The 27,423-nt window shown below is 47.5% G+C and overlaps 1 protein-coding gene across 1 annotated transcript in view; it reads right to left on the bottom strand.

Annotated features, from left to right (window-relative positions):
* Positions 1–27,423, bottom strand: part of OCA2 (OCA2 melanosomal transmembrane protein) — a 347,971-nt gene that overhangs the window by 261,771 nt on the left and 58,777 nt on the right. The window contains exons 3-9 of the mRNA XM_054452341.2: positions 20,476–20,574; positions 16,269–16,457; positions 13,251–13,308; positions 10,929–11,001; positions 6,847–7,007; positions 4,568–4,650; positions 3,239–3,392 (exon numbers count right to left, since the gene is read on the bottom strand). Coding sequence (XP_054308316.1) covers positions 3,239–3,392; positions 4,568–4,650; positions 6,847–7,007; positions 10,929–11,001; positions 13,251–13,308; positions 16,269–16,457; positions 20,476–20,574 — 817 coding nt within the window. The remainder of the gene's footprint in view (positions 1–3,238; positions 3,393–4,567; positions 4,651–6,846; positions 7,008–10,928; positions 11,002–13,250; positions 13,309–16,268; positions 16,458–20,475; positions 20,575–27,423) is intronic.

The following is a 27,423-nucleotide window of genomic DNA, read 5'->3' as shown; positions in this document are numbered from 1 at the left end:
TAACTGAAACTGAAAACACAACAGATCAAAATCTGTAAGATGCAGCTACAGCAGTGCTGACAGGGAAAATTATAGTAATAAATGCTCACATTAGAAAGGAAGGATTTATTCCAGATATGCAAGTCTAGTCCAATATTCTAAAATAAATCAATGTAATCCACCATATCAAGCAGCTAATGAAAAAACCATATGAGCACATCAATTGACACAGAAAAGATGCTGACAAAACTCAACACCCAATTATGGTTTAAAAAAAAAAAAGAGAGAGAGAGAAAGAAAAGAAAAACACAACAAAAAACCCCTCTTAGTACATTAGGAAAAGAATTTCCTCAGTCTCATAAAGAGCACCTACAAAAAACTAATAATATCATACTTCATGGTGAAGACTGACTGCTTTCCCTTTAGGATTGAGAACAATGCCAGTCTTACCATTCCCATTCTAGCCACTGCAGTAAGGCAAGAAAAGGAAATTAAAGACATACAGATTGGAAAAAGAAGAAATAAAACTGTCCTCATTGCAAATGACATGATTGTCTACATAGGAAATCTCAATAATTTTATTTTTTAAAAACTCTGAGAATAGGTAAATTCAATAAAACAACAAGGTACAAGATTAATACACAGAAAAATGCATTTATATGTACTGACAATAAATAGGTAGAAATCAAAATAAAAACTCAGTACCATTTACAATTGCTCCAAAGAAAAGGAAACACTTAGGTATAAATTTAAGAAAAGATGTACAAGATCAGTATCATGAAAATTATTTAAAAAATCAAAGAAGACCAAAATAAATACTATGTTTAGGGACTAGAAGGCCATTCTAAAATGTGTATGTCAAAGCACCACATGAAAAAGCAACTGAAGTCCTAGAAAATAGAAATGTAACTTTATTCCAATAAAGCTGGAGGAAGAAGAGGGGAAAATGTATATGGAAAACAAACGGCCACAGAATAGCCAGAACAATTTTGGGAAAAAAAAATAATAAGTGTGAGGAATCACTCTTCCCAGTGTCCAAACTTATACCTGCAGTAATCAAGATAGTGTGGTACTGGTGGAGGAACAGACACATTACCAATGGGACAGAATAGAGAACCCAGAGATATACCCCACAAATATGTCCAATTAATTTTTAACCAAGGAGCAAATGCAAGTCAACTGAGGAGGGATAGTCTTGTCGATAAATGATGCTGGCCCAATTGGACAGCCGTAGGTTTAAAAATGAACCTTCACTTAAAACTCTCACACAAATTCAAGAAATAACTCAAGGCCTGGCACAGTCACTCACACCGGTAATCTCAGCACTTTAAGAAGCCAAAGCAGGAGAATCTCTTGAGGCCAGGAATTCAAGACCAGCCTGGGCAACATAGCAAGACCCTGATTCTACAAAAAGAATTTTAAAACTTGGCCAAGTATGGTATTGCATGCCTGTAGTCCCAGCTACTCGGGAGACCAAGGCAGGAGGATCACTTGAGCCCAGGAGTTGAGGCTGCAGTGAGCTGTGATCATGCTACTGCACTCCAGCCAGGGTGACAGACTGAAACCTTGTCTCAAAGAAAAAAATAATAATAATAAAACTAACTCAAAATAGATCCTGGTCTTAAAACTGAAAAAAAAAATAAGAAAACTAATCTTTGGACTCTGGAATTATTGCAACTAAGCAATAAGAGCAGCTAATTAATCCCATGAGGAACCCAGCAGCTGAATCGGGGTATAGAATATTCTACAGAACAACAGAATAGGATTTGTCAACTAGATGGTGGTGCAGTAAAGACTTCACCTAGCCTGAGGACGTCACCTTTAGAAGGGCCCTTGGCTGACTTCTGGGTACTAAGCTTCCAGACTATTCCCTCATCACCAAAGAGAAGGCTGTCTTGTGGGCCTGGGGCAGTGTGTTCTGCTGTATTACCTGCATGCCCAGACTGTATAAAATGTGATTTATAAATGGTGTACACCTGCTTGCCTTCTGGGAGTCGGGATCTTGGTAAGCTGAGGGTGACCATCCAACCGGCCCCCACAAAAACTCAGTCTCCAACAGGCTGCCCGGGGCAGAAACACTGCACATGGCTGTCTCTGGCTGTTGGAGGAAGGGGCATGCTCTGTGTGGGCCCTCCCAGGAGAGGAGACCTTTCAGAAGCCCACTCCTGGGTTGCTCCAGGCTCAGCAGGTTTCCACTGCCGGGCATGGCAATAAACCCCAGCCCAGAGGACAGCTGCCCCTGAGCCCGCGAGTTCCTGTGTCAAATCACAGGGTAGTCACGGGAACCATGAAACAACAGTAATACTGATTTAAAAGAAAATGGATAGAAAATGGAGGGAACAAAACTGTTCTAGAACTGAAGAGACGTAAGAGATAACAATTAATCCTGTGAGTGGCCCTTGTTAGACAGGTAAGGGCTCAACTTACTGTTGAGCCCACCTCAGCAGGTGGACTCAACAACCACAAGCAAAGTTCTGGAACTTTCCTGGCCACTCCTCCAGCCTGCCATCTCCTCAACATCCCCAGGTATTTCTCAGACCTATCCCAAGCTCACTAGGACGCGCCTCTAACGGTCACGTCATGCACCGACCTTCCAGGCTCCGACCTTCCAGGCTCCTGTCTGTGTTGTGGGTAAGTTTGATTTCATAGTTAAATCAACAATGGACCTGCCCAGCCCAGAAAGGGTCTGCACGTTGCTTTGTGCTGTTGAAGGCATAGTCACACTTAGAACTTCCCAGAAACATCACATTGACCGGACTTAAGATCACATGTGGAAATGTCCATGAGCCAAGTTGATAGACAGAACAGATAATCAGATAATCCCTCCAGGCACACAGCCCCAGGCCATCTGTGTCCCCTCACACACACAATCCCAGGGTGCGGGTGGGCACAAATGAGTGCACCCATCACACAGGTGCAGACTGTGAGTCTCAGAGGAGACTGTGACTCTTGTTCCCTCAAGGTCACACTTGGAGTGAACAACGGAGAGAGAGTAGAAAATCGTATGCACATTCTGTTTTCTCAGCTACACTTCTGCTCCTAAAATCCATCTTTCTCACATCAGTTGCCAAGATTCAGCAAATATTCCCGTATGGTTCCCTTTCTACCTAGAGAGAGGGACACACTAATCTTTAGGAATGATGACGCTAGTCCAGTTTGATTAAGGAGTCAGGACTGAGCCCATCCAGAGTGTCTCGCGGGTCTCAAGCCTCCCTGACTGTGGGCCCAGACAGATTGGGGGAGCAGGTGTGAAAGTTACCTCAAATATGATCAGCGCGTAGACGCCCGCGAGGATGGCCGTCGCGATGGTCACCTGGGCTTCTACACTTCCGCGGAGGTACTGATGAGCCATCAAAAGAGGGACAGCCTGGGTCTGCTGGAGGGAGGCCCGGATGCTGATGGACACTGTCTCTCTGCAGAACGAAACAATGACCTTACTGTTCACAAGGTCAACTGTTAGGGGACCTCCCCTCTGTATCAGCCATGGCATTAACCAGAGTCCAAATGGAACAATTCAGCCCAACGCCCAATCTCACAGCTGGAAGAGCAGTGAGCACAGGCCAGCGGCGTGAGACATAGGACGCAGCCTCCCTGCAGCCAAGCCCGACTGGTCCAAGCAGGCCCCTCGGCCTCCGTGTGACGCCACCCAACAATGAACAGTGAGTAGGCGCATGCACAGAAGACGCCAGCCATTGAACTGGCTCTTCCTCCTCCCCAACATACCCGACCAGTTTACCTGCTAACTAAGAGCAAAGCCAGCTATTTGAACTCCAGTCCCTGAGAGTGGGGAGACGCACTACAGACGAGAAGCCTGCAAGTGACCACAGGTCTGTGGCGGACACTGAAGCGTTTTTTCAAGTTCAGTCAATACGTTTTATGGGCTGAATTGTGTCCCCTTCCTCCAAAAACAATCCCTATGTTGAAGTCCTAACCCCGAGTACCTCCAAATGGGACTGTAGGTAGAGGTGGGGTCTTTAACAAGGTGAGGGATGCTAAATGAGGTTATGGGGATGACGCCTAATCCAGTAGGATGGGCGTCCATACACGGAGAGACCAGAAGACAGGCATAGAGGGATGGCCACCTGTAAGCCAGAGGAGAGGTCTTGGGAGAAACGGACCCTGTCGACACCTTGACCTCAGACTTCCAGCCTCTAGAATTACAAGGTAAATGTCTGATATTTAAGCCACCCAGTGTGTAGTACTATGATACGGCAGCCTTAGCTGTCTAACACACCAACCAAGAGTACCGATTGAATATGAAGCAGCATTAGGTAAGGAAGAAGAATCCTAAATTTCCTAGAATTCGCCACTGTACAGCTTCACATTAATGAAACTAGAACATCAACCAAAAAATACCATTTGTTTCAAACTGACTTCTTCAGTCAACCCTCTTACGTCCTGACACCCACAGCTACAATGCCCTCCCACAGCCTTTGAGCTCACTGTCTACCCAGCATGAGCGCCATGTCCAAGCCACATGCTGACCTGGTGCTGTGTGGGCCGAAACTCAGTGTTCTGTAGGTCAGACTCCTTTAAATGCACGTGTCCCAGAGAGCCTGCCCCAACACCTCACTCACTGAGAACTCACCTGGTCAGTACCTCAAAGGTCCTGCTCATCACTGAGTGCTCGCTTCTCCTCGGATTTAAATACACCGTCCAGTTGTGAGTGACCTGTATAAGCCAAAGCATAAGTTATGGTGAGGCTTTTCACCTGAGACACCATCTGGGATCTGGCACTGCTCAGTCTAGGTATTTGTTTCAAAAAAGAAAAGGAGAAAGAAAGAAACAGGAGAGCATCTTCATTTGAGCTCTCACATCTCTGATGTTAGGAGCTAGTGCAGGTGGTTGGAGCTGGGAATTTCCACAATCTGGAGAGCTTTGTTTAAGAAAAAGGATTCAAAAGAAAAAATGCAGAATTAGTATACGAAAGTACAAAAGGCATAGAAGTAAACAGTGATTTAATACGAGAAAAACAAATCACACCCAGACATGCTGGCTCACTCCTGTAATCCCAACACTTTGGGAGGCCAAGGTGGGAGGATCACTTGAGGCCAAGAGTTCAAGATCAGCCTGGGCAACAGAGCAAGACCCCCGTCTGCACAAAAAAATTTTAAAAATTAGCCAGGCCTGGTGGCATGTGCCTGTGGTCCCAGGCACTTAGGGGCTGAGGCAGGAGGATCCCGTGAGCCCAGAAGTCCAAAGTTACAGTGAGCTGAGATCATACCACTACACCCCAGCCTGGGCAACAGAGTGAGACCCCCGACTCTAAAAATTTTTTAACATAAATTTTTTTTAATTTAAAAAATGAATCACTACAAGTTACTAGAGACTTGGAGAACTCTTCTGAGCACTCTGAGTCCTGAGAACTGGTTCTGCAACTGCTTGCAACCTGGAGGCAACAAACATACCCCCAGCAAACCTTCCACACCCCTGTGCACAGGAGCCCCTGCAAGGAAGGGCCCCAGAGTATAGCTTCACTCCCTGCCTTGCATGTTCTTGCCCCTGGGGTGCAGGAGAGTGATCAGCTGGGGAGGCAGCCTGGGGAGGGAGGGGGACCCTCAATGGGAAGATGCAAGTCTCGCCCACAAATCACAAAGGACACTGAAAACAGGATCTCTGAAACTGGTCAAAGCAAAGAAGCACACGCATGAGAGAACAGAAGTTCTTTTAGGTACATCAGTGTTTGCAAAGAGCGTGTCTGGGGGGAAAAATCCTTTAATAAAGATCTCTTGGGTTTCCCATGTTTCTGGGGCTGGATTTGCCTGTGGGCATTTTGGGTGCATCAGCATGTTAGGAAGGGCCACCCCAAGAGAGCAGGGAGGTGCCATACAGATCATTTAATCTGGGTTACTAATATGCAAGTGCTGGGGAGAGAGCAGGACCGCAGACTGTGTAAGGTCCTGCCCTTCTCCATGCAAGGCCCAGGTCAGAGGGCAAAGGTCATTGCTCATCACCAAGGAGCCCCTTGCCAGAGGGCTGTGCTTTTCACACGGGGAACCAAGTTGACATCCTAAGACCCTGGCCAGGGCAGCCGGTTCAGAACATTGGTGTTGCATCAGCCATGGTCCAGGACACTGCATGCTAGTTCATAATGAGACCTTTGCTCTGTGGACTGTGCTCTACAAGGCAGGAAAAGGTGAGGGTGCATTCATTCTTCAGATGCTCCATTGTAGGTGACACAGCCTGTGCATGGGCGCGGTTTGCTTCTACTGGTTATAACAGGGAACATCCATGAACCAGGGCTACGACTTCCATGCAGAAGTCACCGTGATAATCCAGTGAAGTCTCCGAGGCCAGGGCTCGGGGGAGTCAGGCTTGCATGGAAGGAGCCCTGCCTCTGGACTCTGGGCTCTGGGCTGCCATGACAACCACCGCTTCCTGGCTGCCTTTGCAGGATGTGAATGAAGGCTTGACAAGGCTCAGAGACAAGGCTGAGCACAGACCTACAAAGATACAGCAGCTCAGAACTTAGGCACCGTCTTAGCAGGTGTCCACAAGCACAGTAACTGTGCTGTGGAAGTGTCTTCTGAACCATGACGTAAGGCCCGAACTTAACTGCACTTTAACAACACCAAAAAAAAAATGTTTTTTCATTTCAAATGTATGCTTCCTGAATGGCCCAACAAAACGGTTTTGAATAAAGAACTTGCAAGCCTGATTTTACTGAAATGGCAAGAGTTTCATAAATAGAGAAATGGTAAAAAGAGAATTTCAAAGACAAAGCAAAAGATAAGAAGAGCCAATGAATTGACTAAGAATGGTGTCCTCACCTGTGGCTCCCCATCAAATCCATTCAAGAGGAAACACAATTTATTATGAGATGAAATGAGATTTCACAATTCCTTTCAAATAAATTATCAGCATAACCTGCTGTGGCCGCCGCCACCTGGAGCCCAAAGTGTCAGCCTGGGTCAGCTCCACCACGATGTGCTCTTCCCTCCCAGGATGACTCGGCCCGCTGGCCACTAGGGCCCCTGCCAGGTCCACCTGCAGCAGCGTGGAGTCCACGTGGCTGCTGAGGTTCACGGCTCGGAGAGTGTCAAGGAGAACCACAAGGCAGGCAGGAGGAACCCCATGTCCCTGCCGCCCACCAGACGCACACCCTCCTCTGACAGTGCGTGAAGAAATGCGTTTCCCCAGGTGCCCCACGCCCTTGGCCATCAACACAATCTTCCTGCCTTTCTCATTACCCATATCTCAGCCCTCATTCAAGACCTAACTCCCCTGAAGCAGATCGTCGTGACCCTCATGTGAGAGATGCCCCCCACACCAGGGAAAGGGTGCATCCTTAGCTCCAAAGATGGAGGGAGGCCAAGAGGGACCTGAATGGACAAGCCTCGCCAGGGCCCCTCCCGGCTCGTTTCCTGCGCTTGCTCATGTGCTCTCGTCCTATCACACCTTTCATGACTCTACTCTTCATCAAACCTAGCATCAAAACACCAAGCTCAGCTGTTTCTTGTCAGGCAACGCTTATATGAAATACATGAGTATGCCTTTGTCTTGTTAACCTGTCCTTCATATCTAATCTGCAGGGCCCTGGTTGGAGAAGCTAGGAGGGCGGGGAAACTGTTTTCTCCTCCCCTCTGAATCACAGTCTCCTCCACGTCCTCTGAGAGCCCAGGATGCAGCACTGGGTGTGATACAAAAATACATCACATGGGAAAAAGGAGAGAATGAAAGGGATGGGGAAAGAGGGAGGGAGAAAATAGGGAGAATGGGGAGAAGGGAGAGAGAGAGAAAGGGAGAGGAGAAAGGAAAGGAGGCAGCAAAGAAGAGTAGGAAGGGAGGGAGGAAGAGAAGGGAGAGCGGGAGACAAGGAGGGCGCCCTTAACTGACCTGCTTGTAGAAGTTTGCTGGGAGCCTCTGACAGGCCTCCCTCAGATAACAATGCAGGGACAAAGAACTTCAGGTGCTACAATTACAGGCTTCTGAAATAGACCCTGCATCTACTGAACCGACACCGCCTGGCTGCTGCGGGAGACACTGAGGTTCCAAAAGAAAGGTGGCTTTGCTATTCACCGGCTAAAGGAGAGTGGTGCTTTCTCCAGAAGCTTCTCCCCTCACAGCAGACACCCCCGGTGTCCTTCACCCAGGCTCCTCCACAGGGCAAGCCAGAGGGCCGGGAGGAGGCCTCGGAGCTCCTTGCTCAGAGGACAGCCCTGAGGACATTGCTGTGGGCCTTTCCAACCAGCCCAAGGCCCCTCCTACCTCACACCTACACTGCATGCCCTTTCTCTGGGAATCACCTTGTGGGAGGCGGGGTCCAGCTGGCTTCCCCTCCTCCCCAGGCAGGCCTCAGGCCTGCAGCTTTCACAAAGCTCAGGGTCTTTCAAGAGGGTCCGTGAGTTGCCGGAAACTGTGGTTAATCCCTGGGAACACTGCCCTTTTCCAAGGAGCCCGCTGGAGGCTCAAATCACCCTCGTCGTGGCCGGTGATCATCGCGCTGGAGGATGCAGCACCCTTCTTCCCCGCTGCGGCCTTCATCTCTCCCAGGCTCTCTCTCCCTCTTCATCCAAATTCTAAGGCCACACAGGGAGCAGGCGAGACAGCTCCCCGCCCCCACCCATCCCCACCCCCTGCCAAGAAAGGCAGGCCAGCCTGCCCCCTGCTGGGAGGGACTCAGGCTGTGGGGTCCTGCGTGGGGCCTGGTGCACTCAGGCTGCTCGAGAAGGAGCTCAGCAAAATGCCTTAGAATAAAGGGGGCACGCTGGGGCCTGGGTGGGATGAACAGAGGGCGGAGGCTATCATCTCATCTTAGTGCCCTAAGCTGCTGTGCTCGCCTGGGATCTCTACTGACTGATCATGTTTGGTGCCAGTGTTCCCCGAAATCTCCGCCTCCTGCCTGAGTCCCACTGAGGACGGTTTCTGGACAGGATCCAGCCTCCCCCTTCAGGTTCCTGGGTCAGCCTGGCAGCCGGTTGCTCTATCTCCCCTTCCCACTGTGGGGAAGTCCTGCCCAGGAGGGTGGCGTGTCCTGGGAACTTCATGAGGGGGGCCAGGAACACAGGGCAAGTCTTGGCTTTCTTTATCCTGGGGAAGTAATGCAGAGGTCGAGGCACAAGAATGAGAAACAAAGTCTGTCAACATCACACAGCTCTTCGTTTCTCTCACATGGAGATACTTTAACTACAGCTCAGGCACGGTTTTAAAGTGATGAAGAAAATACAAACACGTGCACACGTGCTCAGCTGACATCAGCACCGCCCTGACCCCAGTGGAAGTGGAGTGCTTCTAAAACTGTGGGTGCCTCCGTCCACTGAGCAGAGGGAAGCACAAACCGTGACCAGTGCGCCCCCGGCTCATCAGAAAGCCTCAAGTGCCAGGCCTTTCTGGAAGGCTACTGGTGCCCTGCTGGACAGGTAGCCGGCTAAGGAGAGGGTGTCCTGGGAAGATGTAGTGAGACTGCTGGAAGGACTACAAAAACCAAGACTATGCAACAGATTACAGCAACTGCAAGCAAAGCAGGCCAGTTTCCTAAAATTTCAGTTCACTGAGGCTATCAAGTAGACTAAAGAAAAAAACACCTTGCCATTTAGCTAACTGAATTAATTCCTTTTTAAATAATCATCATCAAAAAATATTTGGCCTGATCAGAGCACTCCATCGGAGGGTCCCACCTCTCCAGGACGCTCCACGGATGCCCGCCGCCCTAGCAGCACCGGGGGCTTCAGGGGCCTTCATGCACAGACACCTTAATGATCATGTCCATTCCAAAAGAGGCTCTGGACCCCGGCTGCAGAGCTGGGAAACAGCCCTCCCACCCTTTCACCCAGAAAAGGCTGGGCAGACATCAGTCAACCGCCCACTCCTGATCCCAGAATGAGGCTGCAGCAGAAACAACTCGCCTGAAACCTAGAGCGAAACAGGTGACTGTAGGGAGAGGCGGCTTCCCTGGGACAGGTGCCAGCCCCACACTTCGGAATCAGGCAGGATTCAGCCAGAAAATGTAGACATTGCTCAAGGTCAAGCGTGGGCTCGCATGAGCGTGGGAGCCTCTGAGAGCCACAGACGGAGGTGTTCACATCTTCTTGCAGGCTTTTCCTCCAGGAACCCCAGCAGACGCTCCCCAGGGAGACAGGAAGCCTGGGGAAGATCCCGGGAAGGTATCCCCCAGTGATGCCAAGCTTCACCCTCTCCCGCTGCCTCTATCTCCCCTAAGGAGCAAAGGCCTTCATTTGCTTGGGAAGTGCATCTAAGCTGGCAGCCAGAGGGCGCAGTGGGAATTCCTGCAGCTAAGAGAAATTAGGAGGGGAAAAAGTAGCTCTTACCCCAGTGGGAGGGTGGGCATAGAGCAAGGTCTGGCAGACAGCTGGCAGGGCGCCCGGTAATTCTGAGTGTCTAGTGCACCGCAGGTTGCCACAGCAACCGCAAATCTCAACACAGCCAGATTCTCGTTAGATTTACATGAACCCTCCAACTAATGCCTGCAGAAGTCAAGGCATGCTCATCTCCAAGCTTGAACACCACTGGCCTCTGTATCTACTATCCTACAGGATGTGTATGACTTCTAACTAAAAATTCTGAGGCATGCAAGAAGGCCAGAGCAAGCACAGTAGGAGGTGCCACAGCAGTCATCAGAGCAAGGTGACACAGCCAGGACGGCAGGGACTGGAAGATGGGTCATGCTGAATGCAAAAGAGATGGGGGAGGAAAGGAGTATCCGGGACCTAGGGAAAGCCAGGTCCTGGCTGGAATGTGCCCTGCTGTCCCCCTTCCTCACTCAGAGAGCTCCACCACCAACCCCGCCACTGTCTCCCTGGAGCTCCCCACCCCTCTGTCCTGAGACTCCATCTCTCAACAAACATCCTGGAGAAACAAAATTAGAGTGGGTGAGAATGGTAATGGCCTGTGCCGTGGCCTTCAGCAGCGGTCACAACCGTCTGCGAGTGTCTCCTTGCGTTTCAGATCTCAGCCAGGCGGCTGGCCATCTCAGAGTGGATTTTGGATACAGTAGTTCTCCAGCGGTGACAAGGCCAACAGCTGCCAGAGCTTTCCTTGATCCGGATATAGGCTGAACAAAATCTGTAACAATCAGAAACGTTGAATGACAGAGGTGTGGCATGAGAGCAGTAAGGTATAAATCATGTTGAAAACGGATGTGATGATGGGGCTACTGTGTGTATCCAGTACGAGCCAGCTTACTCTGAATAGCTTTGTCTTAAATATTATAATATTCTGATTCATTACAGTGTTCAGCTACAATGGGCCCTGATTATTGATATCTGCCAAATTTAAGGATTAAATGCCTGGCCATAAAATTAAATCATCAAAGAAGGATAAATGTGGTTTTCTCACAAGGGACAATAAAGGAATATGACCCCTGTGATGCTTAGAGCATGTGTTTGTGGTAGCAGGTGTTTGTGAAATTTGCAAAGCACCTTATACAACATCAAAAAGTAAATTAAACTGATGATAACATGAGATTATAGAAGTTCAAATCATTCCTCAAATTCTATTTTGGATATCTCCACAAATCACCTAAACTCCATCTCACAGAAGAAGGCTGAAGACTGGACACAGAGCTCAGGTCAGCTCTTGGGGACCAGGGGAGACCTGGCCCACCCTCCCCGGTTCCTTTGAAATCCCAGAGCACCTGCCAGGCCCTGCTGAGCAGCGGGGCTTCAGAAACACACATTCATGTGAGTAGGAAGTGGGGAAGCAAATTGGTAGCCAAAAATATCAAATCGTGATGCTTTCAAAGCTCAGTGTAATTGGTTTTCCATTTCTAGCATAGGTTTCCTTTCTCTGGGTCACAGATCTCCTCCCTCATGGGTTGGTTATTAAGAAGTTGACTGTACTCAGCTCAATGCAATCAGCACTGACTTCGTACACCACCCTGCTGTCCTCATGTCGCAGCTGAGAGCGGACCCAGGGCCACAGACATTCCTGCACGCACACAGAGCCACATCACACATGCCACGCGTGCAGGTCACGAAACAGCCAGCAACAGCCACACATCTCACGCACAGGGGACCCTGTCACCAGGGCAGGCTGCATGGGAGAGCACACCCCCCAAGGTGGTGCACATCATGGAACACAGCTCAGACCCACCCTTGCCCACAACCACAGTCACACCCCCATCACAGCAGCACCTACCACCCACTGTGGTCTCCCAACAACTGCCCATGCACACCATCTTAGAGCAACACTCAAAAGTGGCACCCACCCAAAACAACTCCGCAAAGCACACGCACAACCTATCATGGTCACTGACCACAACCTACACAGCTCACACAGGTGCACACACAGACATAGAGCAGGCACAGGGGACCACACACAACCTACACAGCTCACACTGGTGCACACACACAGACATAGAGCAGGCACAGGGGACCACACACCCATGTGCAGACACGAAGACACACAGCCACAGACAGGAGACCATACACCCACCTGCACACAGACAGACACACAACCAGACAGAAGACCACACACCCACTCATTGGGCAAATGTATTTTGAGTGCCGCTATGTGACCCTGGCTCAGGCTACATCAGGCCACAAAGCACACCAAGGCTGGCAGTGGGACCTGTGACTGTCGCCTCGGAGGGCACAGAGGTGTCTCTGCAGCTCTGGCTCCCTGCTCCTGTGCCTTTCCGCTGATGGGTCCATCTGCTGGGACCCCTCCAATGAAGAATAGCACCACCCACTGCCATGGGCTCACCAGAGCAGCCCTCGCCTCCCCTTGTTCCCACACCCTGTTCCCTACAAGGGCATCTCACGTTGGTTTGGCTCCAGAATGAGTCTGTTGTGAATGTTCATGTATTTGAAAGGATGGAGATGTCTGGGCAAATAAAATCAGAGACACCTCCCCAGAGGGGGCAAACCTCAGAGCTTCAACACTCACCGCTGGGCAGAGGCCCAGGGCACAATCTCAAAGGGGCGCTGAGACACTCTGGGCTATCCACGATCTCCAGATGTGTCCCAACACACATGAAGAGTGCTACTGTCCAGGGCTGAACAGGGAAGTGGTAAGCCACTCGAGGGGAAGGGAGCCCCACAGCCAGCTACCCGGCCTTCCATATGGCAACACCATGCTGCCCGGCTTCTGCCGTGTGACTGGGACCACAGCAGAGGAGCACAGCTGTGGCCCTCGACCCCCTTAGCCTGCTGCCCCACAACCCTCAGCATCTCCTCCAAAGACAGTCAGAGAATCAGGTGAAGAGGGCCAGGCACTGAGCCCCACACCTCAGGTTCCCCCTGCTATACAGCCAAAGGCATACAGGGCTTCCACTGACCCAACAGTCGTGCTGGGGCAGCTACGATACTCACAGAACACAGCACCACAAAGACAAACAGGCCCGTGACTTTCAGCCAGTGCACACAGCGCCTGCAAGAGAAAAGGTAGGGTCTTACTGGCAAGGGCAGCAGTCCTGTTGCCCAGACTCAGACACTTTTCTGCAGCCTTGAGTAACTTCCATCTCAAAGCATGTGTTTTGAATTCTTTCCATAACGTGATATGAGGGAGAACACCCTCATATCAGTGACCAGTAAACCTACAGCCCCATTCAAAGAGGCATGGTGGAGGTTCCAGAGGAGAACAAAGTTAACCAAAGTGTTTGCACATAGCCTGTTGTTGGGGAAACTAAAGTTCAAGATTTGAGACTTTTTGATAGCTGTTTAAAGGCTCCCGTTTCCTGGAAAAAAAGTAAACTGAATGCCTTATCTTGTCTCTCTGATTCATATTTATCAATTATTTTCCCCTAAGTTTTCTGAAAGGTAGGAATACAGATTTGATCATCAAATACAAAAACAAATAAGAAAGAAATTGCTATGCCGTTACTGGTTGTACCAGCAGTCTCTTAAGAATTCCCTAGGCAATAACTTAATTAACCATCAAGCCACACACTCAGCCCCTACCAAGGACTTCCAAAGCCATTCTGGCCCCCTTACCATTACCCATTTCTTAACCATGACCCCCAGGCCCTATGTGAACCTGGGCCTGGCCTGCACTCTGCTGCCCTTCCGTCCCACCAACATCCTTGCTGCTCCCAGACCGGACCACAGGGCCTTTGCCTGCCAGGATGCTCCCTGACTGCAGTCTTCCTGTCATGCCCATCTCTGCTCACTCAGCAGCCAGACCCCATCGCCCAATGGCACCATCACCACCCAGTCCAGGTTGTGCTCTCCCACCGGCTGCTCCGTGAGGGCAGGCACTAGAGCGTTTTTGCTTTGTCCCCACACATGGAAGGATGCTGGTACATAGCCCATGCTTGATGTATGTGTGTAGAATGAAATAAGAAACTCTATGTTGGAACATCTTTTCAATACTCTCCTCACTTAGTTAAGTTTCATCTGTCTTTGAAAACCTTCTTTCTGATCCTTTGAAAATGGTAAAATCTTGTTTTGCATTCTCTTAGATTTAATGAATTTGATGAATAATCAGTTCACGCTTCCCAATTATGATTCAACAGCTCCTACTTAAATAGGAATCAAAATGACATTTCTTTTTAAAGCATGAAGCATTAATTGAGCTATTCTAAATACAAATTTCTTTCTACGTAACTGACATCTGCAGCAGAGCTGACAACCCAAAATAAAAGGTTTTTTACAAGATTCTTCACTGATCACGCATGGTACTTTTTAGACATGTTATAAAGAATGGCGCTAACGTCTTTTAGTTCAGTGGCAAGCTCAAAGGCAAATATTCCATGAATCATAGAAGATAAAACAAGTACTGAATGCAAAAGTCTCAAATGTACTTGATTCTATTTTTCCATGTTGTGGGACAGCTGAGGACACGGCATCCTCAGGAATGGTTACCCATCCAGCTGGGAAAAGGCATGAACAGTGTCAGCGTTTGCCATCTTGTTGACCCATGGTGCCAGAACCCCACTCACACAATTTCACTCAACTCATAATCTCATAGCGGATTCACTGGCCAAATGTTTATTGCACCCATGAGGGGGACTGAGACCCCTTCTTCTCATCAGGAAGAAGCTACAGGCAGTTGAGAGTCACAGTGGGAAGAGACAGCTCCATCTCAAGCAGCGATGTGGGGGATCTAGGGTTGAATCCCTGCCCCTTGGCTTGGCTCAGTGTGGCCTTGGGCAAAAGCCTTACCCTCCTTGAGGTACCCTCCGTGTACCTCCCAGGATTGTTGGAAAGATGTATAGGTTAGCGGATCTCTGCGCACCACAGGGAGTCTGAGGCGGGCCTCTTCGCACCCCGGGAGGTGCACTTGGAGCGTGCAGGTGGGTACACTTCCAACCAACCGTAAGCATCTTCAGAAAAAACTGGTCCCCACACACGGAGACACGGTGACACTAATATTTGATGACTGAGTAGTGTTTTCTCACTTCTCTAGGGCTTTCACACATATTATCTTAGTGTAGACCCGTGAGAGGCCACAGAGCCAGGAGGGCATCGCGCGACAGGGTACAGTCCCGTGGCCAGGCAAGGCCCTGCAATGGGCGCTCAGCGACTTCAGGTCGGATCCAGAATGGAAGCCCACTGGTCCCGGCTCCCAAACCTTGTTCTGTCCTGGAAATGATGCTTTCAAACATGTGCCTCTCAAAAGAACCCTTTCAAATGAACGGGCGCATGGGAAGAAACCTATTAGATAAACAGGCCAGTAAGGTGAGAGCGCTACTGCCCGCGCGCACCCTCGGCCTCCCACGCATGCGCGCCCTAGGCCTACACACGCATGCGTATTCCCACTCCCACGCCCGCCGTCCCCCTACGCATGCGCATCTCCTCCCCACCCACTGCGCCCGTAGGCATGTGCACCATCCGCTTTCTCTATGCAACTTTGCTTCCCCAAGCATGGCTCTGTGCTCCGTGTGCCCCGGACAAATGCTTACACATTAATGGTTTTCCAACGGATTGTAAGTTCTAAAATGTTTCCAGTCTTAACAAGGTTTCTGGAGCCCACAGCACAGGAGGGAACCGCACCCCTCAGGCTGTGCGCTGGGCCAGACCCACTCCTTAGTCAATAACTACAAAGGTGTATCAAATTCCAAAACGCCACGGGGACGCCTGAAGCAAACAGATCCTATTTGCAAACCTAATGGCCATGAAGACCCCAGCCACACAAGCAGGAAGGAGAGGAGTGTACTGTGTCAATCATTTAGGTTTGTTCTCTCCGGCGCTGCATGATTTGCAGGCCGTCTTAAATGTCTCCCTAGGCTCAGGTAAAAATAAATCACCTTGGAGGAAAAGTGCAGCCTGGCCAGATGAGACAAAACTCATCCTCTTCTTCACGCTGCTGGTTTGAAAGATGGAGGGGGCACGCAGGACGCGATGTGCGGCCGCCGCTGCTGCCAGGGTGGGCACCCCAAGTCCGCCTACCTCAGCTTGGAAAGACGGAGTCGGATGTGCGGGCTGTCCAGAAGGTCTCCCTTCTCGGAGGAGGCAGATGCAGACAGACCAGACACCTCCCTGCTTAGCAGGTATCTTCGCTCCCAGTCAGCAGAGCTGTCTTCCCAAGACTCTTCAGCAGTGATGAACTCTGAATGGTAAACAGGTATGCACCGTGACCTGGAAAGCAAGAGAGGTGTGGTTATCTCTCCTGAAATAGTAATGGCTGCAAAGCAAGCTTTCCTCTGAGTTCTGACTGTGTGAAATGGCACCGAATCAACCCTGGCCTTTCAAAGGACCACAGACAGTGGTGCGCTCTCATACTGGTGGGAATGGTTTTTTTTGTGACCTCACGGAACACTTAGGTCAAAGGAAATTTTCTGGAGTCACTAAAGTCTTTAGAATGAATTGTGGGCCTTCAAGAAACCAGCTTTTTCTGAGTTTGGGACTTTCCAAGAAAGCTGTTTCTGGCTCAGACCAGTTCCCGCTGATTTCAGTGTTTGCTTTTTCACTGCACGCGCTCCAGTAGTCAATACCTAGATCTGCGAGACTTGTCCAGGGTGAGTGGTGTCAGTTTTTCCTCCTCTGTGTGGATCTCTTTCTGCAGTGGAGCTGTAGGGAAGGTGGCCTACCTGGCTTCCCACACAACATCCACAGAAGCATGAGCAGGAAGAGGGAATATTCGTACCTGACTATACAGGCCAAAAATGGGGCCTATATCTAGATGACTCAAGGGGAATCATAAACTTTTCTCAGAATTACTTGAAAACACATCCATTTACTTTTGGGATTTTTGTTGTTGTTGTTTTGTTTTGTTTTTTGAGACAGAGTCTTGCTCTGTCACCCAGGCTAGAGTGCAGTGGCGCAATTTCAGCTCACTGCAACCTCTGCCTCCCAGGTTCAAGCGATTCTCCTGCCTCAGCCTCCCCAATAGCTGGGCTTACAGGCACGCACCACCACGCCCAACTAATTTTTGTATTTTTAGTAGAGCTGGGGTTTCATCATGTTGGCCAGGCTAGTCTCGAACTCCTGACCTCAAGTGATCTGACTGCCTTGGCCTCCCAAAGGGCTGGGATTATAGTCATGAGCCACTGTACAAAGCATCCATTTACTTTTGGTTGAATCCCTGACCTTCTGATCAGTTCCTTCAGTTTAGATGCACTTGACTCTTAAAAGGTTGTACCAAAAGCCAGAATTTTCATGTATCATATAGAATACTGATGGGATCACAATACTGACGTTAACAGATGTGATCTGTGATACACTAGAATGGAGCTAACTCAATGGGGCATTGTGATTCTCCTAAACACTTATGACTGCTTTAGAAGTGGTTCACAAGGAAAAAATGTTTATTCAGAAGGAGAAGCCCAGAGATGCCAATTAGGCTGTGTATAACCAATGTGTAACAAGATAACACATGACTTTGAAAATAGTTGATAATCCTATCAATTTTGTGACTGGAAAATGCTCAGGTGTGTGAGAAATAATATCACACCAACTGCTGAAAAAAACACAACTGTAACAAAATTGGAACAAAAATAAAAAACCTTTTCTTATAAGAAGACAGAGGAAAGCAAGTTAATGTCATTGCCTTCTAGAGCAGTGCTGTGCAATAGAACGTTCTGTGGTGATAGAAATGTTCGCATCCCTGTCCAATATGGCAGCCACATGTGCTATTTGTCACTTGAAGTGTGGCTAGTGCAACTGAAGAAGTGAATTTTTAATTTTAATTAATTTAAATGTAAATAACCATCTGTGAAGAGTGGCTACTAGTTGTCAGTTCAGATACAAGGCATGCTCTGACCTTTGTACCATACATTCCTGCTCTCAACACCCTTAAAAGAATACTTCTGAAAATATGTAAATCAATGGATATTATCCTAATAAGCCATTTGATCAAATTAAAACTGCAACAAAATAAAGCTGATAAAAGTAAAGCATGAAAAAGACATTCCTACCACCAATACCTTAATTAGCTTCATGCAAAAAGAGAAAAGGAAAACGTTTTGTAAGCAAAGCTGACCCATGTTCTACTCCCTTGAAATGGTTTTTGTGACATGAGACCCAGCTCAGCCTCCCAGGGCGTGTCTCTGCTCCACATGCCAGAAAAAATGCTTACACATTAATGGTTTCCCAATGAATTACAAGTTCTAAAATGTCACAGGCCTTCACAATTTACCAAGTAATTCAAGAGAAAGCATTAAGGGAATAGGTGTGTAAAGTTTTTGTCTTAAAAGTTATTGATTAGGAGCAATGGAGGAGAATGAAGTTATCCGCCAGTACAGAAGCTTGAAGCAGCTGGGTCAGTGGAAGTGCCTCAGCTTACACTCCTTACCCATCCAGTCACTGAGGGGCTGGTGGCAGGGACTGTACTAGGTGCCAGGATGTACGACGAAGAGGGGACAGGCTGGCTGACATAACCATAGATAGCACAAGGGCTAGTTTGGAAGTAAGGGCATATTCGAATGTAGTGTTTGAGAGCACAGGAGAAGCACTGACTCTTGGTGGGTGGGGCAGAGACAACTAAGGGTCCTCAAAGGAAGTGACATTTGAATGCCCTTGACAGGAGTAGGACTGACTGCCTGGAGAGCCAGAGAGGGAAGGAGTTTCCTCTAGTCAAGGGCTTCATGTGAACAAATCATCCCTGCACTGAAAAATGATAAATCCAGATGCCTGCATACCATGCAAATCCCGCGAGCAGGAGTATTTGGAGGCTGAGGACAGCAATGCACATGGCATGCAAGCACCCCTAAAGTGCGAAGCCCTGCTCCCTACCCTGGCTGCAGACTGGGCTGGGGAGAGAGGAGGCAGCTCCTCGGAAGCTCAGAGGTGAGTGAAGGAGACACAGCAGCCCGCCTGTCAATGCAGGTACACACCATCAGTGGGCAGGGAAAGGAGAATCCATGATGTGCAAATAGGTGATTCAAAATCAAAGCTGTTGAAACTTTAAATTATTTTGAGTCTTAAAAGAATGTGATTATGGGATGAGTCACATAAGAGGCAGCTGTGGCCTTCTTTTCTCTGATTCTAGATTTGCCTTTTTCCTTACCTACATTGTTTTGTAAAATGTTGTAAAAGACTACCAGGCACGAGAGAAGACCCCTTCCCTCTTCACTGTTGATCTTCATTGACAGATTAACTTCTTTCTTCTCTCTTCTCTCACACAAAGACCTCATGACTATCACATTGTCTAACATGGAATGTCAAATATACTCTTAAATTGGGGTGGGGGGAAGCTGTAACTAATCAAATTGTTGTAACTCATAAACCAGCCATGTATGGAAAATGTAGTCCTTCTACATTTCTTTGTTTTCTGCTTATATGGATAAGAATCAGACCTTAACTTTTCAGCTTTGGAGCACTGATCCCATTCCTTTGGATTCTGTGTTTCCCAAATGGCTATCCTCAGCTTTGTGCTTGAATAAATAATTTTAAACTGGGTTCTGATATTTTTTATTATTTCAGATTGACAGTGACAATGTCACCAAGTTTGTGATGTGCAAGGAGCCAGGAAACATGGAGCAGGCAGCTCAGGCTTCTGGCAGTTTGTCTGCAGAAAGAAAAGAAGATTGAGGCTGCAGGCCTGGCCCAAGGCCCTTCATCCAAGAAGGAAGCATCTGTAACTTACCCTCCAGGGCAGCTCTCCTCAGGCAATTCCAGAACCACCCTGATTTGTGCCCAAAAAGGACCTGCAAGTTTGCAGGAAGTTGAGTTTTCTTGTGAAACACATATACAGGGTTTCTCAACTTCGTCACTACTGACATTTGTGCTGGATAATTCTTTGTGGTGGGGGTGTCCTGTGCATTGCAGAATGTTTGGAGCATCCCTTGCCTCTACCTTTAGATGCCAGAAGCATCTCAGCCCTCAGTGTGACAACCAAAAGTGTCTCCAGACAATGCCAACCTCACCCCTAGCTGAGAAACCCCAGCCTGGTAAGACAGCCCGTCAGAGCTTTGTGCATGCATGAGTGTGCGTGTGTGCTGTGCAGTTGCTGCAGGGTTATGCTCAAGGCCATCTGGAAATTAATATCCACAGAATATAACCACCGGAATCATGAACATCTACTACAATAAATTGTCAAGGATCTGGCAGAGGTTAAACATGTCCAATAAAAATTCGTGTCTCAAGTTCTCCAGCATACGTGCCAAGTGCAATGCTCAGAAACTCTTACTTTCACATGAGGGGGAAAATATCTCACCCTTTCTCCTGTAAGGAATTCCTCAGCAAAGGAGTGTTTTCTGTAAAGCAGGAATCTTTAGACCTGGAGCTGGACATCTGGGGCAAAGGAGAGTGAGACCTGAAAGAGACAGGGAAGGAAACAGAATCACCAACACAGAAATAACGTATGTGTTCCCAGCACTCAGGCGCTAGATTCAAGAATGTGCCCAAGATTCAGTGATAAATCTTAAAAGGAAATTTGCCTAAGAGTCTGTCTGAATTATAAAAGGCTGAAGTTTTAGAAGACACCATAAGAAAGACCTCTCCTCCCCAACTCAATTGAAAATGCATAGCAGAAACTCGCATGGGAGACCAAATACTATGGGATGACACTTTTAGGCTCACTTTTGCATTAGCAGGAGATTCAGGCCACCTTTGCTATTTCATGCAGAGCTTCTCATCAAGAAAAACATTCAGAGGGATGGGCGTGGTGGCTCACGCCTGTAATCCCAGCACTTTGGGAGACTGAGGCGGGTGAATCACAAGGTCAAGAGTTCAAGACCAGCCTGGCCAACGTGGTGAAACCCCGTCTCTACTAAAAATACACACACACAAAAATTTAGCCAGGCGTAGTGGTGGGCGCCTGTAATCCCAGCTACTCCGGAGGCTGAGGCAGAGAATTGCTTGAACCTGGGAGGCAGAGGTTGCAGTGAGCCGAGATCGCACCACTGCACTCCAGCCTGGGTGACAGAGCAAGACTCCATCTCAAAAAAACAAACAAACAAAACAAAAAAACATTCAGAGTCTCATTGGCCCTTTTGTAGGCAGAAAATTCTATTTCCTAAAATCACAAGCAGTTCACATTTAAAATATCCTAATGGCGTCCATTGGAAGACCAATCAGCACAAGTCAGGACCAAGGGGTTGGAATGAGACGACAATCAGAATGGCAAGGAGGAAGCTCTCCAAGGACAGCAGCCACAACTGAAGCAAAGCAAAGGTTTGCACTGGGCAGGATGGTCCTCCACCACACTGGCCTGCCTGCCATATGGAAGGACCACCATAAATGTATCATTCAAATCAGGAGCTTGTTGAAAAGGAAGTAACTGCACAGCCACAACTAAGTCCACCGGCATGTATGGTCACCCTCATTAAAGGACACATGATGTTAAAAGACAACCAGCTTTCCACGAGAAGCTGTAGGAACAATTTTCGTTCCTGATCACTGAGAATATGTCATTTTATATGCTGATGCATTGCCTTTCTTACAGGATCCCAGGCCAGGTAGAGATGCTGTAGATGCTATGAAACGTTCACCTGGGGAAATAACAGTAATTCTTTCTGATCACAAATGCACAACAAAGGAAGAAATTTTAAGAAAAATATTTTTGCTTGCTTCTTTCTCATTCAAGCATTCACCTGTGAGATAGACAGTAAGACTCCTGTGGATGAATAAAACATGGGCCCCTGAGTTGTGTCTAACACCAGCACCATGTCTCTGGGAAGTCAGAAAAGGAGTCTGTCTGGGGCCAGTGAGTATCTGCTGGGCGTGATCTCTGGGCAGCACTGGGCCACTTCCCATGGAGAACACAGGTGACTGAGGACTCTCCTCAGAGGCTTAACGGCCAATAGAGGTCAGCAGGGCAGGAGAGAGAATTATAAAGTAGGTGCTTTAACTTTGTCAGATGAAGGTAGAGAGATTTGGAAGAATCTCTCTGCCCAAGAGATTTAATAATTAGCATGCTTTTAGCTGCTCAAACTGGCTTACAGTTGAGATCCTCCCACCGCTGTTTCCCATAACTATAAATCTGTAACTGTAACTCCCTAGGTACATTTAGAAAATGTCATAGTGAGTGCACCAAACAACCAGATGTTTTCTGATGCTCCCTGGGATGGTCTAGGAGAGCTGAGTGTTACGGAGATGGTGACCTCCCTCACGTTACTTAACCCTGAGCTTCCATTTTCTCAGTCATGCAATGTAGATTAAAAGAAAACAAGGTCGAGCATGGTGGTTCAAGCCTGTAATCCCAGCAAGGGGGGAGGTTCGATTGAGGCCATGAGTTCAAGACCAGCCTGGGCAACATAGCCAAGACCCCATCTCTATGGAAAATAAAAATAATAAAAAATTATCCTTTGGGAGGCCAAGGCGGGTGGATCACGAGGTCAGAAGATCAAGACCATCCTGGCGAACACAGTGAAACCCCGTCTCTACTAAAAATGCAAAATATTAGCCGGATGTGGTGGTGGGTGCCTGTAGTCCCAGCTACTCAGGAGGCTGAGGCAGGAGAACGGCATGAACCCAGGAGGCAGAGCTTGCAGTGAGCAGAGATCACGCCACTGCACTCCAGCCTGGGCGACAGAGCAAGACTCCATCTCAAAAAAAAAAAAAATTATCTGGGCATAGTGGTGCACACTTGTAGTCCTAGCTACTTGGAAGACTGAGAGGCAGGAGAATCACTTGAGCCCAGAAGGTCAAGGCTGGAGTGAGCTATGATGGAGCCACTCCACTCCAGCCTGGAGGAGACCCTCTCGCTTTAAAAAAGAAACAAAAACCCTTGGTTTTCTTACATTAACTAAGGAGATATAAATGGAATACATAAAGATAGATTGTGGATATTGATTCACTGAGGTTCATTAGACTGTGAGCTCCTTAAGAATGGCTGCCATGTTTTCATCTTGTTTTATTTGGTACTGTAAGTGGCACCCAGTTCAAAGTAAGTTCTTAATAAATACTCAATAATGAGCCAGGCACAATGGCTCACACATGTAATCTCAGCACTTTGGGAGGCCAAGGCGAGTGGATTGCCTGAGCCTAGGAGTTCACGACCAGCCTGGGCAACATGGCAAAACCCTGTCTAAAAAAATTCAAAAGTTAGCCGGGTGTGGTGGTGCACTGCTGTAGTCCCAGCTACTGGGAAGGCTGGTGGAAGGATTGATTGCTTGAGCCTGAGAGGTCAAACCTTCAATGAGCTGAGGTTGTGCTACTGCACTCCAGCCTAGACAACAGACCAAGACCCTGTCACAAAAACAAATACATACATACATACTTAATAATGAATGGGTTAAAACCTAGTAATCACAGCTTTTTTGCATGAGATTGGCTTTTTAACTCAAATAAAACAAGTTTTCTAAATCATTAAATCAGTAATGTTTATAGACTCAATATTGACCCTCTGATGAGAGGACAGTGCTCAGGAGAGTGGAGGCACTATTGCTTCTTGGAAAGCATGACCCATGAGGTCTTAAAACAGCCCACAGCAGCACCACATCGCACAATGTGGAGGATTTACCTTCTTGGCACTAAGAAGGAAAATTAGAAATGGGGAAAAATCCAAAGTCCATTTTATCTTCTCTGTGGTGGCCATATCTGGCTGATTTTCATTACTGTTTAACATTTACATTTATGCACTTTGTGTACACAAAGTATTTTATAATTGTAGTTAAGCATATAGGTAATCGTTTCTGAGCTTTCTTATGTAATTATGTTTCTAAAAATCCAAAAATAAAATGAGTTTCACCAGGAAATTTCCTAGAGAGACTTTGGGCCATTCCAGTTTAAACTTAACACCATCCAGATACCATTTTCAGTGTTCCAAATCCATTCCTCTCTGCAAACAGGGGAAGCACCAAGGAGGCCTTGGGGCCCTGTTGCTTGATAGAATCCCTGGCCTGTGACCCAGAGAGCTCACAGATCACATGTAGAGAAGATTCAGGATTGCCCAAAAACATTTTCCACAGGCTGAAAATAAAAATGGCAGTCCACAAAGCTGAAAGCCCAATTTTTTCTCCTTTTGACTTCAATAAGGTAGAAAATACTGATGAGATCTATATTATTCCTGACTTTTCCCCTTCTGAAAAAAGAAATCCCATTGACATTTTTCTGACTTCACTCTAAGACTGGGCACTGTCTAGTTTTACTAATTTCCACATTGTCTGATTTCCCCCATGTCTTAACAGACTCTGTATATACATTTACAAAATCCCTATGTGCCTATACATTTTATAAGCATTTATATGCTTATAAATGCGTATACATTTTATAAGCATTTATATGCTTATAAATGCCTATACATTTATACTTATTTTAAAGGAAATTACAGAAGATAACACATAAAACAACTGCAACTGTACATAATTCTATAATTCAGAGATACCCGATGTTAACATTTAGAGAATTTCCTTTCAATGTTTTTTTCCTACATATAAATGAATATTTTTAGGTCAGATTCATACATATGAGTGCAGAGACACACATTCACACATATACATATTCACATATACAAATTGCCTTGTCCTCTAATTGTTCAGCTCAGCTATCTCATTAGCATTTCACAGGTTATCAAATATTAGCTATTCTTCTACAACGTGATTTTTAATGCCAGCCATCATATTCCATTACATGGATCATCAAATTATGCCTGACCATCTGTCTGTTGATGGAAATTTAGGGGATTTCTGGTTTTTTACCTGGGTAAATAACAAACACTATGTGAGTCCTGGTAGATAACTCTTTGTGTGTGCCTTTAATTATTTCCTTAGGATAGATTCCTAGAAGTGAGGTCACTGGATCAAGAAGTTTCTTGGTGCCCATGGTCCTTTTGCTGGAAGAGAGCCTGTCCCCATTACTCCACGTTTCAGTTACAGGCAGGAACAAACCGCTATCCCCACCAGTCCTGGGTATTAGCCATGTTTAAAATCCTCAAACAGTAAGTGTTAAACAGCCAGAATTGATGGATCTGAGGCAGATCCACCATTGTCAAGAACCCTTGCTACCATGATTATTAATAAGACGGGTTCATGCCAGACTGTGAGATGGAAACAGTTTCTTGCCCATGCCTCTGCCTCTTCTGCCCTCTTCTTCAACAGTTTCCTCATCCCTAGATCCCTTGGTTCTTTCTAGAACAAAACACTTAACAGTCCTATGATGCTTATATCATCACGCTGGCAAAAAATGAGCTAAAAAATGTTGAAAATATTGAGTACCTAATATATGAACACTTCCAAGAGAATTTACATTTTTAAAGGCTGAGAAAGAGACAATGGTTAGTGCAAATGACAGTTTGGGGAGGTGGTGACTGGGGTACCAGGGATGGAGGAAGAGGTTTGTCCTCAGTCTTTCTTAGGCCTCGTGCCACATAGGCACCATTTATGCAGCCATTGCTGAGGTCAGTTCTACTGGACAAGATGATACAGAGCCGGTAACAAGGAATGCAAAGTGCTTTCACTGCCTTAACCTTTGCATGACCAAATTCACATCCACAGATTCTCCAAGGGATGCCTGCTCAAGTCATATGCAGGCTCTTTCCCAGGCACCACTCAGGAAGACCACAGAGCAGGCAGGAAGGTCGAGAGCCAAGGGCTCAGGACAAAGGGCAGGTGGCAGATGGCATCAGCCATGCAGAGCCCTGTAAAAGAGCTGCTGGGAGTGGGACCAGCCTGGGAGTGGGACCAAGAGAAATCAAGCAGAAGTCAGAGGGCAGGAAGGCAGCTAGTGGTCCCTCTACATCCAGGTCAGGAGGTCTGTAACAGGAAGGACCCCAGTGGTTGGTAACATTGGAGATCAGCTGTGGGAAAACCAAGCTGAGCAATGAGGCCTTCTCTGTAACAGAGCCTATGCAGCAGTGACCAGGAGGGGTCCCTCATGGGAAGTATCTCCAGGGCAAGAGACAGGCTGCAGACAGCAGAAGCGGGTTTAGGCCTTCTACTTGGGGCCCTTCACTCTCTGTCCCAATTACTTGACAGTATCTCTGAAGTATCCTGCAGACAAAAGGCCTTTTCCCCACCATATTATTACCAGGATTTTATTTGATAAGTATTAATAACAACCATGGTCATTTAAGCGAGTACTTTCTATGTTAGGCTCTTGCTGAAGCTATCACCTTTCTTATCTCATTTAACCCTCATGATAACCCTGAAGGTAGATAATATTATCCTCATTTTAAAAGGAGCAAATGGGACTCAGGATAGGCTCCCAGCTGCTGAGGGCAGGGCCAACATGTGTCCAGCACCCGATGCCATCCCCCAGCCCTTCCCTCCCACCAGGAGGCAACACATCCCAGCCTGAGGACTGTGCCAGGCATGGTGCCCTCTGTACAGATGTAGTCTGCATGGAGCAGCAGTCATGGGGAGCCACAGCAAGCCAACAGAACCCAGCCCTCCTGTAGTCCCCTCTGCCCAGCAGGCTGACTAGCAAGGTTTCACCTCTGTTTCTTTCTCTCTTATTCTTATTCTTTCTCTATCCCTATCTCCTCCTTTCTCTATTTCTCTTTCTGTATCCCTATGTATTCTTCTCTCTTCTCCTCTCTTTCTCTCTCCCTCTCTCTGACAGGGACTCTTGTTTGTGGCCTGTTTTCATCCTGGCTTCACTGACCCAAGCTACCTTTCCAGGAGGAAAAAGCAAACTAGCAGGCAGTGGTAAGCTAGGTTTACCCCAAAAGCAACCACACAGAACACAGCCAAACATGTTTCCCATGGACAGAAGGCAGATCTGAGGAAGAAACATGAGAGGGGAAGCTGCCAGCTCTCATGGGCAATTTTTCAGAAGGCTTGGAAGGAGACTATGATTCCTCACCCGTGTACAGTCAGAGCCTCTGGGAGTCTGGGATCATTCTGTATAAGCAAGGTCAGCCCTTTAAGTGTAACGTAACACAGAAAAAATACAGTGCAAAGTTCAGCACAGCTTTGCATAGTGGCCCTATGCACACATTTTCAGGAAATAGAGTCACAGAACAGGGAGAGTACAGATTCACAGACTTCTCAGGAAAGACATTATGGGTAAAGACAGACCACAGTCCATCTAAGGAACCAAGGAGAAGTTTGAATGAGACTCTTTGGGAAATTAAAATATTGAAAAGTATACTGAAAAACTGAAAAAACACAAAAATGATCAAGCAAGATGCATGCTCAGAAAACATCTGAGAAGACTGTAAGCGCTCACCTCATGCTGGTCTCTAGGTTCAAGGCACACCCAGCCAATTATGAAGGATTGA

The sequence above is a fragment of the Pongo pygmaeus genome, chromosome 16 (genome assembly GCF_028885625.2).
Source record: "Pongo pygmaeus isolate AG05252 chromosome 16, NHGRI_mPonPyg2-v2.0_pri, whole genome shotgun sequence".
NCBI lineage: Eukaryota > Metazoa > Chordata > Mammalia > Primates > Hominidae > Pongo > Pongo pygmaeus.
This window is presented reverse-complemented; position numbering and strand designations above follow the sequence as displayed.